The following is a 19,029-nucleotide window of genomic DNA, read 5'->3' on the forward strand; positions in this document are numbered from 1 at the left end:
TTAGCTGGGAGTCACTGGACTAGAGAGCATCAATATACTAGAGATCTGGTCTCTTCAGAGAAAACTTCAATATTAACTTCTCCTTTGTTTAAGAAGCCTTTTCAGCTACCCAGGTGCTCACGTTTTATACAGTTACTACTTTGATCACTCTCCAGAATCTACAATGTCCCTTTCAGAGACCTTGGATGTTAGGGCTTCAGGGACACAGAGTTACCCACACTTTACCGTGGATAACTATCGGTCTCCATGTCCTATTAAGATGTAGACACATTTTTCATATCTAAAGACTGATTGTTTCATTTTATTAGCAAAAAAGGACATCAGCTTTACATTCAGCTTAAAACTTGAAATGTCAGATTTTTCTTTCCCTCCCAATGTTACATCATAGGTAACACCCCCAGTTGTCTGGGAATAATTGAGGGGCACTGAGTACTCCTCAAAGATGTCTGAAAAGCAACCACATAAAAGTTTCTTTTGTACTTCTTTAAGTGGTTTTGTTTTACATGTATAATCTGGTCACTCCCTTACTTTTAAATGATAGGGGTCAATATGTCTTTCTCGTTCTTTTACTAATAGCATCTCAGTTTTCTGGTGGGGACCCAGCCTTTCCTATTATTGGTGGGTCTCTGTCTTTGCAATTAATGGTATTTGGGGAAGTGTTCATGGCAAGGCAGTGATTGTTTTCTGGGTGGACTAGTAAGATAGAGACTTAACTATGGGATTTTGCTGGTATTATTAGAAAAGAAGAGGTTCTTTCTGCTGAGATGAATCCTCTGGGCAGAGATAGAAGCGCAAAACTGCTCATATCTCTCTTTGCTAAGATATATACATATATATATATATATATATTTCAAGTATTATCTTTGTTCAGTAGGCAACATATTCTCTATGAGTCTCATTTCCAAGTCTCCAATCATGCCATGGACTTTCCAATCTCCATATAATTGCTTATGTTGGTTCATCCACTCTCTCTCTTTCACTATTCTATAACTGAAGAAATTCTTAATGTTGAGTTCAAATTATCCTCCTTTTCTCTGTTTTGTACCTGGAACACTGTCTGGCACAATATATTCACAGAGTAAATGTATTTATTGAATGAAGATTCTCTGATCTATTCTGGCCTTGGATAGCCAGAATTCCCATTGAACATAAATGCACGTAAAGCACATATCAGAGGCATGAACTTCTTCATCCATCTACATGTTTGCTTGAAAGATCTTCTAATTTTCAATAGCTAGATAGATACATTTTTGCTTCTTTCCAGTTTATTCCACCATCCTATCACATAGAACATTCTAATAGCTGTTTGATAAATTGCTTTTAACCAGTTAAATCAAATTGGACAGCAAATATCAAAATCCAATTTTATATAAAATAATCTACTATTATGAGAGCCAAAATATATTTTTCTTTGAGATTCTCAGGATGTAGAACAACACATTACATCATTTCAATTTTGTTTAATCAACTCTGCAGTAGAACTGTTTAATTGCTCACATAACTTGTCCCACTGGGATTTGGATATTAGTGTGTGTGTTCTTGGGACCTGATGTGAGATTGGAAAGCTAATCTCAAAAGCCTCAAAGCAAAATATAAAAGATCTTGCATTATTCTAAGGAACAACAGCCTTCCTAAAGGAGGCAAAGGTTTCTTCTATGAACACAGAAGGCTTGCCCAAATGGATTAAGGAAAATGTTGCAGTGGGTCAATTTTTTAATCTCTAACGGCCAAAGTTGATTTTTCCAGTGAAAAATGAACTGATGCTGACAAGAAGGTGAATGAAAGATAGTGATCTGGTAAGTGTTCTTAACATAATCCTAGGATATTAGAGCTGGGTAGGATTTAAGTGCTCATCTTCTTATAGTCACTTATCTTACACATAAGAAACTGACATTTTGAGAATAAACATGCCTAGAATGACACTTTTTAAGTCCTCAAGGCATTTCCAACAAAAACAACAACAGCAGCAAAAAAGCACACTTAACAAGTGATATTCTTAAGACAATCCTTAGCATTCTTGGATTCTGATTCAGAATCTAAATATAAACACAATTCTCTTTATCTATTATTTCTTTTTAAAAGTTGAGTAGGCTTGGATATAAATTAAAGCTGATGCAATTTGTATATTTATTTTATCCTGTGGCAATGCATTGGGATCAATAGTAACCAACACAAATAAAAGGACTGGAGTGAGGTTAGGCGGTTAGCTTTAAGGGAATAGAAAACAAGTTTACAAAAGCAGTGACTAGGGCTCAATATAGAGAAATGACTGCAGGAGTATATAAGTTTGGTGAACTCTTTCAGAAATCTCCATTTTCATTCTCACCTGCCAGTTGCATAGAAGAACAGATGATTTGGCTCCTCTTTGGACTCCTCGTAATTTTTTGTTTGTTGTATTCTTTTCCCTTTTCATTCTTCCATTTGGCTTTCATATTTCATTTTTTAATCCTGCAAGTTTCTTTCAGTACCGAAGCATGTAACATCCTTGAAACATTATTGCAGGTAAATATTTTCTATATAAACTGATTTCTTCATTTCCTTTAATTATGTGGTTGGAAATAATGGGTTTAGTAGAAAACAACTTCAGCAAAGAAGTGATTGTTCCCCAGGGCTCAGATCTGGAGCTTACTTAAGCATTGTCCCTAAAGATAAGCCTCTTTCTTTTATGTCTACATTATAATAGTCATTCTTCATAATTACCAAATAGATGACGGCAGAACAAAGAAACGTTTTCATCCACCTTTCCCTCACTAACCGCTGGATGTAACTCCATCTTTCCCTCACCTTCACAGCAGCGGCCATTGCTCCACTCCTCGGTCAACGGACAATCTTGTCTCGTGTTCATAGACAAGTATGGGTGGACTGTCACTCAGTGAGAGTTGATATTTTCTAAGGAGGAAGCCACATGTATTTCAAGAAAAGAGAACTCCAAAGAGTTGACTAGCAGCTCAATAATGCTTTCTTTTTCCAAGTAACACGTTCTTTAGAGCAAAAAGTGAATCCTGGTTGATAATAAAATAATAAATGTTAATATTAGGTGGAGCTCAAACTTGTCTCAATGGTTGAACAATAATAGCAAGTATTTATTGGATGTTTGCTATTTGAAGAACCCTCTTCAAAATACTTTACATGTAATAGCTCATTTAATCCTCATCGTTACCTTGCAGACAAGTGTTCCTATAATATGCAGTTTACATATCAGAAAAGGAAACCATAGAGCTACTGAGATTTTGCCAAAGTCCTACAAATATTAAGTGGTAGAGCTGGATTTAAACCCAGGCAGTCTGGCTCCAGAGTCCATGTTTGTAATCAGTACAAAATACTCTCTCTGTTACTGTGTCAAAAGAAGTAAATCTGCCTATTCTAGCACATTCCCTGAATGAAAATCTAAGATAGTTTTAAATTACTATCCCTGTATCAAATTTAACACATTGAGTTTTTGGAAAGTAATGATATTATTTGCTCCAATCTTCTTCCTAAGTTCTACCATCTCTGACACATTTCCATCTTTGGGAAGGCAATGTTTATTGGAGAGTGCTCTAGCCCAATGACACGAAATTTCCAATCTCTGGCCCTGGATCTTTGATTGTAGGGCTGTGGAACCCTGGACTGGTTAATTGGCCTGAAATCATCAGGTCCTTTTCAATATAGTTGAGAGATAATAAATTCTTAACATATTTTTAAAAAGCTGTGAGAATTAAATTAGATGTGAAAGTTCATTGAAAATTACAAGATGAAAATACATTAATGCCAGATATACACTTACCCAGAATTCACCTAATTTAGTGAGAAACAGAAAAAAGGTAGAAAATAAACTTTGAGTAATAATCCAGAATCCACAATAATTATTGTATCCCTATTTCAATCTCTGTACCCAAGGAATAACTTCCCAGATAGTTACACTCTGCTTATTAACTCTAAATGTATGCAAAGTTTTAGTAAAGACTTAGTTTTATTAAAAACCTGGAACAAATAGGAAAGAGCAGGAGGGTAAGATTTTGCTAATGTTATTAGATCAGGTTCTGAGATGGAAGATATGAGATAACAATGAAAATACATGTCAAATCTGAAATTTCAATGCTAAGCTTATAGGAGACAGGGAATCATTTAAGGGTTTAAGCAAGAAAGAAAACACAATACAAAATCTACTTAATATAGGTAACTCTTACAGTGGTTTATGGATAGATTTTGTAGCATGATTGAAAGTAGGGTAAGAATCGACTGGAGGCAATGAGGCCAATAAAAGAGGTTCAACTGAGGAAGAAGAGGGATGAAATTAACTAATGGAATTTCAGTGATGATAAAGAGGAAACATTGCATATCTGCCACATCTCCAGAAAAAATAAAATAAATGTTCATGTTGACTCAGAATTGTTATTTCCAACTTTAGAACAGTAAAGGAACAAGATGGTAGAGATATTAATGCTGTAGAAGGAAATTCATTAACAATTATAATTTGATGAAAAAGGTACTATCATTCTCCTATCATAGGTGATGAAACTGAAACTCAGTGAATAATTAGCCTGCCCAAGGTTTCACAACTACTGAGTGACAGAGCTACGATGCAGTCACTTACATAACTAAAATAGAACCTTTCTTCTTTCTATTTTATCAATAAATTTCAAACAACTATAAGGAGTTCCTTTGTTCCTCAGCAGCAAAGCCACATCACAAGGTGAGAAATACAGAACTTCTGCTCTTCTATCTTTACAAGGCTTCACCTTGAACAACAATACTTTTATATGTTGTAGAAATAAACAAAAACAACACAAATGGGAACAGAGGCTATTAAGAGTTTGCTATGAGCAATGTGGTTAACCACAATCACCTGACATTGGTGGAAGATGAGACAATTGAAGAAAGAGCGAAGCCTAGATTTAGAGTTCCACAACCGGTTTGATAATGGTGCCATTTAATGTGAAAAATAATAGGTTTTCAATTAAAAAAAGTGAAAACATATGCATTATACTATACTAACTGTAGACATGCCTAGGTGCTATCAGGATGCCCAAGTGGATTTAGAAGTACTGTTCTATTTATTTTGATCACGTTATTTTTATTTATTTTTTTGTTAATGTTGAGATCATTATTAACATTGCCGTCATTACTCTCTCACAACTTCAAGTCCAGGAGCGCTGTAGAGAATGGAGCTGAAGAACAGCACAGTGAAGACTGAGTTCTTTCTCTTGGGATTCAGTGACGATCCAGAACTTCAGATTGTTCTGTTTGCCGTGTTTTTGCCTGTCTACTCTGTTACGCTCATGGGGAACCTTGGAATGATTTCATTAATCACAATCAGTTCCCACTTGCACATCCCTATGTACTTTTTCCTCTGCATATTGTCCTTCATAGATGCATGCTACTCTTCTGTTATTGCCCCCAAATTACTTGTGGACTTGGTTTCTGACAAGAAGACCATTTCTTACAATGGCTGTGCTGCACAGTTATATTTTTTCTGCTCTTTGGTTGACACAGAGTCTTTCCTCTTGTCTGCCATGGCTTATGACCGGTACACAGCAATCTGCAACCCACTGCTTTATACTGTTGTTATGTCCAAGAGGATTTGCTGCCAGCTTGCAGTTGGAGCATTTTTGGGGGGCACTTTGAGTGCAATTATTCACACCACTAATACCTTCCACCTGTCCTTCTGCTCCAAAGAAATTAACCATTTCTTTTGTGATGTCTCCCCACTCTTCTCTCTGTCCTGCACTGACACTTACATGCATGACATTGTTCTGGTGGTCTTTGCTAGTTTGGTGGAAGCCATCTGCCTTCTAACAGTTCTTCTCTCTTATGTCTGCATCATAGCAGCTATTCTTAAGACAGGTTCTACTGAGGGAAGAAGAAAAGGGTTCTCCACTTGTGCTTCCCACCTGACCGTGGTCACTATTTACCATGGTACCCTGATCTTCATTTATTTGCGCCCCAGCACTGATCATTCATTGGATATGGACAAAGTGACCTCTCTGTTCTATACATTGATTATACCTATGTTGAACCCCCTAATTTACAGTCTAAGAAACAAAGATGTCAAAAATGCCTTTAGGAAAGTGATTAGCCAAAAATTGCTTTCTTAGGAAAGGATGAAAATGAGTTTGACAACTTTGCAGCCTGTCTGATTCTTGACTTTTGGGGGTTTTAACTGATGAAAAAGTCAATTAAATGTGGATGTTTCCAATTCTGCGGGTAATGAGGCCTCAAGCACAGAATAGGGTCAGAGCCTAACATCAGAATCAGGCCCTCTCACATCACTTGTATTATGTCTAATTCTTTATCATTTTAAAGAAGAAATTTTTATCACACTCATTCATCGTTGGTGGGAAGTGTAAGTTAGTGTTGTCTATGGAGGATAATTTGTGACCACTTTTTAGCGAGGATAATTATCTAACATATGAAAATTAAATATGTATGCACCATTTAAACCAGTAATTCCACTTCTGGGAACTGAACCTATAAAGTTCACCTCTGCAAAAGTATTCACTGCAGCATGGTTTGTAGTAGCAAATGATTGGAAGCAATCTAAACGTCTATTAATAGGAAATGGGCTAAAAAGATAAAGTTGAATTTTTGTTATTTATTCCAGGGGTAGATTTACTCTGCACATAATGTTCTATATCTAATATTCTTATTTCTTTTCTCCCTATCCTAAATTTTATCACAACTACTACCAATATTTGATAAGTTATTGACATATCACAACTCTCTTTTTGTAAAAGAAAATAAATGAAACTCTTCTTCAAGTAATTATTTCCATGTTAATACATGTACATTGTAGCTTAACGGTTCAAACTATACTCACTCTAAAAATCCTTGCTCAAGTATTAACTCCTATATGACTTTTTTCTGACACCTTCTTCAATTACAGATGACGCCAACTCAAATTCTAAACATCACTAGCATCTTAAGTGTGTTTAAGACTCTCAGCATTTCTGACTAATCATGTAGTTATTTGTGTCTGCTCTATTCCTCTATTAGATTTATTCTTTAATTATTATTTTTTTATTTGATCCCTTGCCTCTTTATCACAGGATCTTCCCTAGTCTAGACACTGAGTAAGTTTTTATGAAATAAACATGATTAAGTTTACTGTGGATTTTGTATAATTTAGTTTATATGCCAGTAATAGGCAGAAACTATATATTTCTCTTGCAGTATTTTTGGATCCTTCTCCAGAGGGGGGTACTGTATATACATGTGACTATTACAAGATAGTGTCAAGTACAGTGGCTTTTTAAAAAGTAATTTGCAAATATCAACTAAATAAAAGTATGGCTCATAAAATATTTTCTCAAGAATATATTCGCTCTGAAATCTCTTGATTGGTAAACAAACAGCTAAAATTTCTGAGGAAGGCTATCCCTCTGAGAGCCGGAGATGGGAATTAAAACTGACAAAAAGTGGGATGTGGCCTTGGCCAGTTCCTAGAGCATGACCAAAAGAGAAGGTACGGCTGTAAAATGCAAAGTAAGTCGTAACATGAAGGTGAGGTTGAGTAGTGGGAGAAAGGATGAACTAGAGAGGACAGTCTTCTGATGATAATGTATGCTGGGTTCTAAATCTAGACCACAGTTCCATTTACCACAGTGGAACTAACTTTACAAGCAGGGTTTTGTCCATACAGATCAGCAGTGAGGCAGGGCTCTGGCCAATGTGGGCTTTCAATAGGGAAGAAGGTAAACACAGTTTGAGGGTGTTGAGAACCAAGTGCTTCTTCCTAAACACTGAGCAGAAAATATTCTCTGGAGTGCATGTGTTCATCATAACAGAAGGATATTGGCTCCTTTGCAGCTAAGTGTAGCATTTCAGACACGGCCCTTGAGATTGGGTCACACAGAATAACATAAAATGAAGTACTCTGGGATTAATTATATAAGTTCATTTCTTGGCAATATAGGATCGGAAACATAGATCCATAGGGCAGTTTCAGGCCTCCAGCCTGGACATTGAAATGATGTGGCCAGCATGAGTAGATGTGAACAAACCTATGCTCAACCTTAACCAAGAGTGAAGACAGGGTAAGGGAAAAGAAGTCTTAAGGTCACTGGGCAGAGAGCTCCAAACATGACCTGAGGCTAGAATCTGCAACTGGAATCTGACAGATTGGGTGAGCAGGCTCTAAAGTGGATAAAGTTGGATCATGAAGACTCCAGTTCATGACATGATGCCATGAATGATGCCATCTTTTCTTTCAGCGCCAGGGATTTTGTCCTTGAAGGGGAGGTAGTTGGCTAAGGTCACAGAGCTAACAAGTAAGTGACATTATACAGATTTAAATTCAGGACAGTCTCACTTAAAAGTCTAGTTCTTATCTTAAATTCTCTCATATCTTTATCATTTTCTTAAAACTAATATAAAACAAGAACAAAAACCCTGGTTTTCTGACCATCTATAAAGGAAAGTCTTTAAAGGAAAAAGTAAAGGAAAAAAAAGGAACATCTTTTTCCCTTACATATTTATGAGAAAGATGACCAGTGAAGCTAATTTTACATAACAAAATAGGTTTAATTTTTATAAATATGAAATATTTAATACATCTTTAATAAAGTACATTGAGTTGGGAAGAGGTTTGGACAGAGATTGAGAGGTCTTAGTATGTGATATATTCTACGAACAGCAAATAAATTATTTGAGGTTATAAAAGAAAACATTAATAAGATAAAGAAATATTTTTGTCTGCAACTCTTCAATTCGGGATGCAAGACAAATAACTTGCTGAAAATTGAATGTTTTTAATATGTTGTTTCATCCCATTGATGTTTTGACTGGATAAGACTCAGCACATTTTAGACTCTAAAGGGGTATGTAAAATTAGAGAAGAGGACCTAAATGAGAAACCTTATATAACCCATTACTCTCTTCTCCCAGGAACCAAAAAGAGGGTCTCCATGTTCCTTTCATGATAACAACCTAAAATAAAATGAATACCCTTGAGAAGCTGAAATTGCATTATATTTTTCACAATTTGGTTAATTACTAATTGATTACAGTCTGAACAACATGCAGAATTAACTCATTACGTTTTTGGAATAGATTACAAGATTATCTCACATCCAACTACCCAGCAATGACCACTTGCAAAATTTTGTATAGAATATTCTTCCAGTATATTTCATAGATACACAGAGAGCCAATATATACAGTTACAAATGGAATACTAATGTAAATACTACTTTTCATCATTTTTTGTCCAAGGAACATATATTTATGTCAAAAACTCATTTATGTCAATAACTCTTCCTTTACAACTTAAACTGTGTCAGTTGGGAATTTCAGTTTTTGTTTTTTGTTTTTAATTTTAACTAGTATAATGCTATGAACACATTGGGGAGATGAAGCCCTCTTTTCCAGTGGCCTTTGGAGAAGGTCCAAGTCTTTGACCTCCAACTTCCATCCATCCAGTGTCCGTACAGTTGTTAATAGCACCATATCTGTTCTCCAGAGTGAGGGCAAGAAGGGAAATTCATAGGCTGATGTGAAGTCTGTGATTTGCAATATAATCTATGACTGCTGAAACTGGGGATGTCTGCTGATATAATTGAGGCAGAATGTTGAGGAATAGTCTGAGAAGATTTTTACATCAAATAACCCCTGTCACAGGTTCTCATTTCAGCCTAGGCCAGTGACAGCAATTGCAGAAAGATTTCATCTAACATGAACCTAAGTGAATAAAATTAAAGTAGGTAGTTCTTTTTTTGGTAAATTTACAGAGGTTCATTTTTGCATCAGTTTTCCACGCTACACTCATTCATTGAATCAAGAAATATTTTTGAGCGGCATCCTTGAGCTGAGCATTGTAAACAGCAAAGCAGAAAAAATAGTGAATGAGACACCCAAGGGCCATGCCTTTATGTAACTTTTAGTCTAGGGAAGAAGATTTCAATATATTCTTATTTATTCATTTCCTACTTATAGACTTATAAGTGTTATGATGGAACATTTATAGGGTGATACTAGTACATAGGAAAGATACAAACAAACCTAATTTAACCCACTAGTGATCCCTTCTGGCTGAGCGAGTTTATTAAACTTATTGTTTTAAAAAAATTGCAGCCTTGGGAGATTAAGTTGAATAGACATTAGGTGGTAGTTTCTATGCCCGTTTTATCTCATGGGGCATACCCGTGAACAGAGAAGGGAGGCATAAGACTACCCTCTGCAAGACAGCAAAGTGAACCTATTAGTACTCTTCCTTAGTTTGGAAGGAAGATTAAGATTAATAATGACTGCTCCCTACACTCAATTTAGGCACAAATGTGTGTAATGGGAAATATCCAGAAGGTTGTATTGGTGAGACTACAGGAATCTACATTAAAGTACCTGAACTTGAGCTCTCAGAATCTTTAAATAAATACTGTTGGATGAAAACATAGTTTCACCCAGAACATAATTTAGTGTCAATTGCTTTTTTCAGGGCGTTTCTCATTTCCAGTTCTCAAAAAATCCCTATACAGACATTTCATTTTAATGTCATAATTTACAAAATAAATACACACCCACTCATGCCTACACACTTACATAGAAACACGTACAAAAACAGTCTCCCATTAAACACATTTAAAAAACTGACCATAATAACACTGCCTAGGGATAACCAAATTTTCTTGTCTAAATTATTAGATTTTTAATTTTTAAACATAAATGATGTCAGTATAAACATACTGAGATACATTAATTTATCAATTTATTCAGTCTATCCTCTGCTAATGACCACTTGGTTACCATAAAAACTCTAATATGAGTAAAATTATACATACATAATTTATCACAACCAAGTATTTCTGTAAAAAATTATAAAATATGAAATTTAAGCGCAAAGAGAGATTACTTTAAATAAATTTTGGTCTTTTTACCATAGTTTCATATTATCTAATTACCAATAAATATTATCATACATTTTATATGTTATCAAAAGTCCTGAGTTGTCTCTAACAACCTCATTATATGATACAGAAATTGAAACCCAGAGGTGATAAGTAAACTTCTAGAGTCTCATACACATTAAGTTTCATTGAATCCCTGAAAATTGCTCACAATAGATTCCCAAATACAGAGCAATGAAATGAATATGTCTTGAAAGAAAACTCTCTTAAATACTCCTATAGAATGTTGTAGTGTGTTTATATTAAAATGGCATTTGAAAATTCACAAAATTAATGACTCATGGACTCTTTGACTTCTGACAGAAATGAGAAATCATTCAAGTCCTGCTTCTAAACCAAAGCAGCATCTTGATAGTATTGGGGGCAGAAGAGAGCAAATAAGAAGGACCGCCACAGTGGGAGGTAATCTAATTTATTTACATCAGCTGTGCAAATAAACATACTTATATGGGTGTGAAGAGAAAATGATGTGGAAGGTGGATACACTGCACAATTCTAGGAAGCAAAGAGACATTAAATAAATTGACGTCCTTGGACGTTGTGCAGCCTGGCAGCTTTAGGGGATCATCTCTATATGTCCATTTATTAATATTTTACCATGTGTGTGAATCATTGCTGTACACTTACAAACACAGGCTGCTGTGTGTCTTCAAATGCCTACCGTTGATTAACGTTCCAAGAAATGTACAATAATCAGGTACATTAGCTGTGCATCTTGAATCTCAATGCAGTTAATTTAATTGCCTGAAAACTTGTAAACGCAAATTTTGTGTAAACAACAGCGACACAAGTAAGATGTGCAAAGCACTTTCCTGTTTTTGCATTCCAATACCTCAGGTAGTTTCATATTTCCTCTGAAAACTCACCTGGAGTAAAAAGAAATGGAGGTTTGCTGTTATTTTTGTTTACTTGTTTGTCATGTTTGTTGTTACAGAGTTTCCCCTTACTTCCTATAAAGTTGGAATATTTTTCAGGTAAAATTCAATGAAATTAATATATTTTTAATTTCCAGAGAAGTAATTTCAGTGACCAATTTTAATGCCCTTTCATAATGTATTGCTGCTATTTGTGTGATGATCCCAATACTAAAATACAAAATGGACTCCTGTGAGAGATATTGAGACAAGTCTCAACTCACCTAAGTAATTGCCAATAATTTTCCACCAGATAAACTCAAGAAAATGATATGTTAGTGGTACCTAAAACCTTTACTACCATTCTCTGCTTCTCTGCATATTCGGAGGAGGAGGAGTCTTCCTTGATCACCTTGTTCTGATTCTTTTACATCCGCATTTTCCCTCAGGTGTGTCTCTGTCTCCAGGGATGTCAAATTCCTCAGGCTACACTCTGTTCAGGCAGGATCCAGACTTTATCATCATAAACACGGCTTCCCCTCCAGACCACACAATCAAACTCCCACTCCCCATTAAATCCAGGGCATGGGTGGAAATATATTGTGGAAAATTGGATAATCTAAATTACTTCCCACAGGAATTTGTGTGTTAATAAGGAATGATTTTTTAAATCGTGGAGTGAAAAGACTTAAGGTGGAATGTAAGGTGTCAGAGACAAACAAGTGAGGAAAAAATAACTGTATCTATATGTCTTTCCTGGTATCTCTGGTGCCCTAAAAATAATACCACATAGGCAACTGTCTGCTTATATATTCCTTCCTTGAGAAAATGGTTGTCTGCCCCCAAGGCGTGGGCCGTTATCAATTAAGTTCAGTTCATGATAACTGTATCAAGAAAATTAGGTTCACTAGGTCTTCCTGTTGCAGGAAACAAGATGATGGGGGTCAGGCAGGGCATCCCCAAATATGCCACGTTAGTATATTGATTATTTTGAATAAAGGTACTTAAGAAACAAACAGCCAGTGCAAGAAGGACACTCTGACCCTCCTTTATCTCTCTGGAAACAGGAAATAAATCTCTCACATGAGAGATACCTCCCTGCTCCAGGAGGTGGAGAGACATGCTTGTGGCCAGAGACGGGGAATTCAGGGCAGAGAAGCTGTGCAAACAAACTCTGCTTAGTTTTCTTCTCTAATTAGCACCCAAGCCTAAGTTTCTTTCTCTTGTCAGTTCTTCACAAATTTACTGTTTCTTTGTTTAAAAGGTATAAAAGTTTCCTGCTCTGGTAACTTCTTTGGGTCTCATATCTTTGGTGCCCTCATATGTACAAAACTAAATTAATTTATTTTTCTCCTGTTAATCTGTCTGTGTCAATTTAATTATTAGACCAGCCAAAAAAAATCAAGAAGAGGGGGAAATTTTCCTCTCCTCAACTAAGAAAAGCAGAGGCTGTGGTTTCCTAACAGTGTCTTTATTCTAAAAGCAAGAAATGTATTTTTGGTAACAAAGAAGATAATTATTTATTAAAATATTCTCTGAAAGTTGTATGCTCTATTAATTTTACAAGAATATCTTAAAAACATTATGTACAATAAAGCACAAAGATTTAAAAATCAATGTTCAAATCCTGTAGTTGTCTAAAATCTGATAGTAAATTGTCTTTGTTTTTGAAAACCTTTTAAAGTTTTATATGTATATGTGTGTACGTATATATATGTGTGTGCATTTGTGTGCATGCATTTATTTTTTTATTATTATAAAAACAAGAGAACTTTCAGAAATGAATACACCCCTACACCCAGAACTGAGACCAAAATACAGACCATGAGGAGCATTTCAGAGACTGCCTGTGGGCCCTAACGAAAATCCATGTTCAATGTGATAGTTTTGTATGTCTTTTTTTAAATCATATAGAAATAAGTCATTTAGGTTTTACCCTTTTATGTCTGGATTCTTTTGATCAATATTATATATGTGAGATTCCTCCATGCTGTTGTATGTGGTGATGGTTCCTTCTTGCTCCTGTGTAGTATCCCAACGAACAAACATACCATGCATTATTCGTCAATTCCAAGTAATGATACTGTGATCACTTTTCTACAAGCTTGAGTGTATATACTCACTCATTACTATTGGATATAAAACTAGGAATGGAAGTTTGGGGCCAGCCATACTAGATTCTGCAATACAGTTTTCCAAAGTTGAATGTCAGTTCTCACCTACTGTCAACGTGTGAGAGCTGCCGTTTTTCCACATTCACACAAGTAATTGATACTAATATTGTGAATCTTTTTCATTTTAGCTGCTCTTTAGATGAGTCATGGTACTGCATTGTGGTTTTCATTTTTATTTACCTGAACACTAATAAAGTATAACCACTTCTGTGAAGTTTTTAAAAATCTGAATGCAGAATGAGAGGCCAGTTGAAGGAGCTATGTTAAGTATTTAATCTTTCACAACTCACACTCTGGTGACATCATTATTGCCATTGAGATCAAATCAGCCTAGAGACACTGCAGCTCTTTTGTGTGAGGAAGAGTTCTTTTTTAAAACATTATGTCCAATAGTGGGGGTAAGTTTATGCAGCAGTAGAATCATAGACATATAGAGACAGATTGTCAAAACTGAAAAGGAATTTAGGGATAATCAAATGTGAGACCCTCTTTTACAGAGGAGGGACTGAGGTCTAGTGAGAAAGAGTGATTTGTTAAACACCACAGAGATTTGGAGTTGCTTTGGGTGCAGGGTTCACAGCATATTTCTGTATACAGTTTTCCAGGGAGGTTAAAAATTGCTGCCTCTGGCTTTACACGGGACCTCCCATGTATTGGGTCATTGAGCTTTGCTACTGTTGTATTCTAACAAACGTAGTCATGCAGCCTATCACCAGCATGTATCTGTCTGTTCACTGTGTTATACATGTGACCAAATCTACCATCACTATGTAATTATTATCTCTAGGGACTACATTGCAAGGCTGAAATAAAGGAATCTTGACCTAGAAAAATGCCTATTATGTTAACCCACTTCACACAGTCATTGATAAGATCATTTTGAATAATAGTATTTTCATCAGTCCCTGATGAATGTGTGAGAACAGTGGGATATAGAGAGACAGTGGAAGGAAATGGTGAGGAATGGAGTAAATGAGCTAGAATAGACCAAAGTCTTTTGATGTTTTCCCTATTTCTGTAGAATCTCAACATGATAGGGTTAGTTCAACCATATTCTCCAAGTTCCTACTTAAGTGATTGTTATGAGAGGTTCGGGGATTCGATCGGAGATGTAAAAGAAACTTTCTACTCCAAACAAATGGACTGAAGGTATATTTTATTATATAGAGGATAGTAAAGGCGATAGTCCGCAAACAGATCCGAATAGGTCAAATAATAAGAGAGAAAAAACACCAGCTCGACTGGAAAGGGAAAACTTCCACATCGGCTGAGATAGCAGCAGATCCGAATAGGTCATATAATAAGAGGGAAAAACATCAGATCGATCGGAAAGGGAAACACCAGATCGACTGAAGGGAAATGACACAAATCAACCGGAAAGAGAAACACCAGGTTGACCGAAAAGAGAACACATCAAATCAGTTACTTCACAGTAAATCAATTACTCATAACATCCACGCCCCACTGCCGGCAGAGTCCTGTCAATCGACACGGCTGGGCAAGGATCACACATCCTGGGCAAGGAGTCCCTTCCACAGGTGGAACTCTCACCGGCTCTCAGTCTCCAGCAGTTTATATAAGCAGTTACAGAGTTTACAGAGCAAGCATCCAGTGTTCCCATGCACAAATGGTTATCAGTGGCATATGTGCATTGAGCCCCTTGGCTAACATCCCAGGCCCAGTAATTGTGTACGTGCATTATTCTCTTTGGTTATCGTCTTAGCCCGGCACAGATGGCCAGTCCATCCCGTGCTACGACGCTCCAAGAGCCTTGAAATGTTACAACTTGCAACTCTCTCCGTGGGAGAAGGGCCAGTTCCCACCACGCAGAAACCAGCTTTTATATTTCTTTTTGTGCTGGTGGCTGTAGGTCAATGGAGCGGCCAAACATGGCTGTACTCATGTCAAGACAGTGATGAATCTACTATGCAATGTTCCCAGTAAGTGATTTTTCAACCTCTAACTGCATAAATTCAGGGAGATGAAGCCTACAATTAATCAGATTAGTTTCTTTCATTTTCACACATACATTTATTGATCTTATGATATTTGTTTATGGGGTTTAAAACTTTATTCTCCTTAGTTTGAACTCATTATATGTGATTAAAGTGGCCCATATGCAGATCAAATCAATCTTTACATGATATTACTGTCATATGTCACATGCATGGAAGATGGCACGTTTATAGCTTCTGAATTAGTGGCAATCCACTGACCCTCCAATTTGTTTTGATTTTAATATATTTCAAACAATGTTTCTGCCATGTTGCTGCTATTGAGAGAGATTAACAAAAGAATATGGGTAAATTGAGAAAATATGGTACAGGTGGAAACCCTTGAAACTTTTTTTCTAGAAGAAGCATTAACTATTGATTTTTTCCACTACCATATTTTCCCTTAATCTGTCACAATATTCTACAAATGCCGTCTTGAAAAGCAAAGGAGATTTTCTTTTGGGTTTACTTCCTTTCTGAAATTCTTTCACCAAGGACATTTACAATTACTCAAGGAGTACAATTCTAGAGATAATTAAAAACATCTTTGAGTCTTATATGATCCTTCAAAAATATAGCCATATCCATGTTTTCTCAACAAGCTGCTTCAAGTGGTTGACAGAAAACTTAAGCAGAGGGCCGGCCCAGTGGCTTAACAGTTAAGTGCGCGCGCTCCGCTCCGCTGCTGGCGGCACGGGTTCGGATCCCGGGCGTGCACCGATGCACCGCTTCTCCGGCCATGCTGAGGCCGCGTCCCGCATACAGCAACTAGAAGGATGTGCAGCTATGACATACAGCTATCTACTGGGGCTTTGGGGAAAAAAAATAAATAAATAAAATTATGAAGAAAACTTAAGCAGAGCCAGATGAAGCAGAGCACATCAAGAAAGTATGCAGATGAATATTTTTACTTCCTGTGAAATTAATATGAATATCTTTATAGATTTATGACCTTAGTATCCAAAACCATTTTATGTGCTTTCTTAAAAGCTATCAAGTATATATACAAGGCACATATTATATCCTCATTTAATTATGTTTTGAGTGATATCTAATAAGCATTCAAAAATATTATCGTGTATGTGGTTTTTATTATTTTTTGTTTTTCCATTTTGTGCTCCAGATACAACGCAGGTACTGGGAGGACAGGAACGAAACACTCAGTCCTGGAACAATGAATGTTCACAGTCTCATTGGAGTCAATGGTTTAATCATCAGAGTGAGAGAGAAAATGATGTTTAAGGAGAGTATTATTTACAAACAAAAAAGAGTCATTTAACTAGAAATCAGAGGACAGAAGAAGGGAAGAACAGTTGAGTGGAAGTGACTGAATTGAGAATTTTAGTACAAGGATGTACTTTACCAGGACCCTCCACTTTTGCTTTCTATCCTCTAAGAAAGCATTGCCTATGCACCTCACGATCTCTAATCCCCATCCCCTCTGTGTAGAATCCTTACCTCCCCCACCATCCACTGTATCTCTATTGATTGCTTATTTCTGAAACTGAATGTCAAAAAATCTTTTCTGTACTCTAGATTTAGACATTTTGCTTGAACTTAGAGTATGTTACTTTCTTTTTTTATTTTTTAATTTTTTAATGTTTTTTATTTTTTACTTTTTTATTGATGTTTTAATAGTTTATAACATTGTGAAATTTTGGGTTGTACATTTTTGTTTGTCCACGACCGTATATATGTCTCCCTTTACTTTTTTACCTCAGGGTGATTTAGAGTTTATTATGAATATTTGTAATATTGGTTAAATAATTATACTCATTTCTATTAATTAGTATGCATTCATTAGGATTCATTAGTATAGAAATTATTGACTCATCATAACATGCAAAGCACTTAGAAGTAAAACAAGTGCATTCTAAATTCTAATAGCTCTTAGAATAATTAAATTACTGCATAAAATAAACATTAAACAAGTGAAAGATTGGCAGACTAAGATGGCAATTGGAAAGTTTTCTAAAAAATAGAGAGCACCTTAATTAAATGGATATATACAAGGAAATACAGAAATTCCAAAATATTGGTACCATTCCAGCTTAGTAAAATACTTATTTTATTAATTAAGGTATTTGAAACAACTTTATAGTACAATAAATGATTTGGAAAACAAAAGAATATGTTGGTGTGTATACATATATAAATACATATTTATTTATACTATATACTTATTTACTTAAAATTGAATTTTAGTTTTCAGTTTTTTCAGGGCCTTTTTCACATCTTTGTTCTGTAGGCTATAAATCAGAGGGTTTAACATAGGAATCACAAGGGTGTAAAACAATGAGGTCGTTTTGTCTTGATCTAGGGAGTAGGAAGAACTTGGCCTAAAATACATGAAGAGCATAGTTCCCTGGAAAATTGCCACAGCAGTTAAGTGGGAGGTGCAGGTGGAGAAAGCTTTGACCCTCCCCTCAGCAGAGTGGATCTTCAAGACTGATAAGATAATATAACAGTAAGAGATAAGAACTCCTGAAATGGTACTCAGTTCAATGAAGCCAAAAATGGTAAATATCACCAACTCATTGACCTGTGTATCTGAGCAAGAGAGCAATAGGAGAGGAGGGATATCACAGAAGAAATGGTTAATCTCATTTGACCCACAGAAACATAGGCGGAATGTTAATGTTGTGTGTATCAAAGCATCTGCCATTCCCACCAGATAAACCCCAGCCATGAGCAGGAGGCACACTCTGCTGGACATGTTGACTGTGTAGAGCAAGGGGTTGCTAATGGCCTTGTACCGATCAAAGGCCATCACTGCCAGCAAAAGACACTCAGAATCTGCAAAGATACAGAAGATGAAGAATTGCAGAGCACAACCAAAGAAGGGGATTGAGTTGTTCTTGGCAAAAAGGTCCACCAGCATCTTGGGTCCAACTGCTGTGGAATAACAGAGGTCACAGAAAGAGAGGTGGCTGAGGAAAAAGTACATCGGTGTGTGAAGTTGGGAATCCATGCTAATTAAAATGATCATTCCAAGGTTCGCCAGAAGACTAACGAGATAAACAACTAGAAAAGTGGTAAATAGAGTCAGTTTGGTTTCAGGGTTGTTGGTAATTCCCGAGAGAAAGAATTTGGACAAGGAAGAGCAATTTCCACTATCCATCTTCTT

The 19,029-nt window shown here is 36.1% G+C and overlaps 2 protein-coding genes across 3 annotated transcripts; one reads left to right on the forward strand and one right to left on the reverse strand.

Annotated features, from left to right (window-relative positions):
- Window positions 1-5,074: 5,074 nt before the first annotated feature.
- LOC147912614 (olfactory receptor 5I1-like) lies at window positions 5,075-6,077 on the forward strand. The gene has a single exon (XM_087423273.1). It carries the CDS (start codon window positions 5,145-5,147, stop codon window positions 6,075-6,077), a length of 933 nt encoding a protein of 310 aa, XP_087279399.1. The 5' UTR covers window positions 5,075-5,144.
- A 4,295-nt stretch (window positions 6,078-10,372) lies between these two features.
- LOC101391986 (olfactory receptor 5W2) lies at window positions 10,373-19,029 on the reverse strand. 2 transcript variants are annotated; one of them, XM_087423274.1, is made up of 2 exons: window positions 18,131-19,023; window positions 10,373-10,418 (listed from the first exon to the last, which is right to left on the reverse strand). In XM_087423274.1, exons 1-2 carry the CDS (start codon window positions 19,021-19,023, stop codon window positions 10,373-10,375), a joined length of 939 nt encoding a protein of 312 aa, XP_087279400.1. The 2 variants fall into 2 exon arrangements, with proteins under 2 accessions (XP_087279400.1, XP_004443888.2); XM_004443831.2 differs by lacking the exon at window positions 10,373-10,418 and having other exon boundaries at window positions 18,091-19,029.

This window comes from Ceratotherium simum, chromosome 34 (genome assembly GCF_057802395.1).
Source record: "Ceratotherium simum simum isolate JZ-2026a chromosome 34, ASM5780239v1, whole genome shotgun sequence".
Taxonomy (NCBI): Eukaryota; Metazoa; Chordata; class Mammalia; order Perissodactyla; family Rhinocerotidae; genus Ceratotherium; species Ceratotherium simum.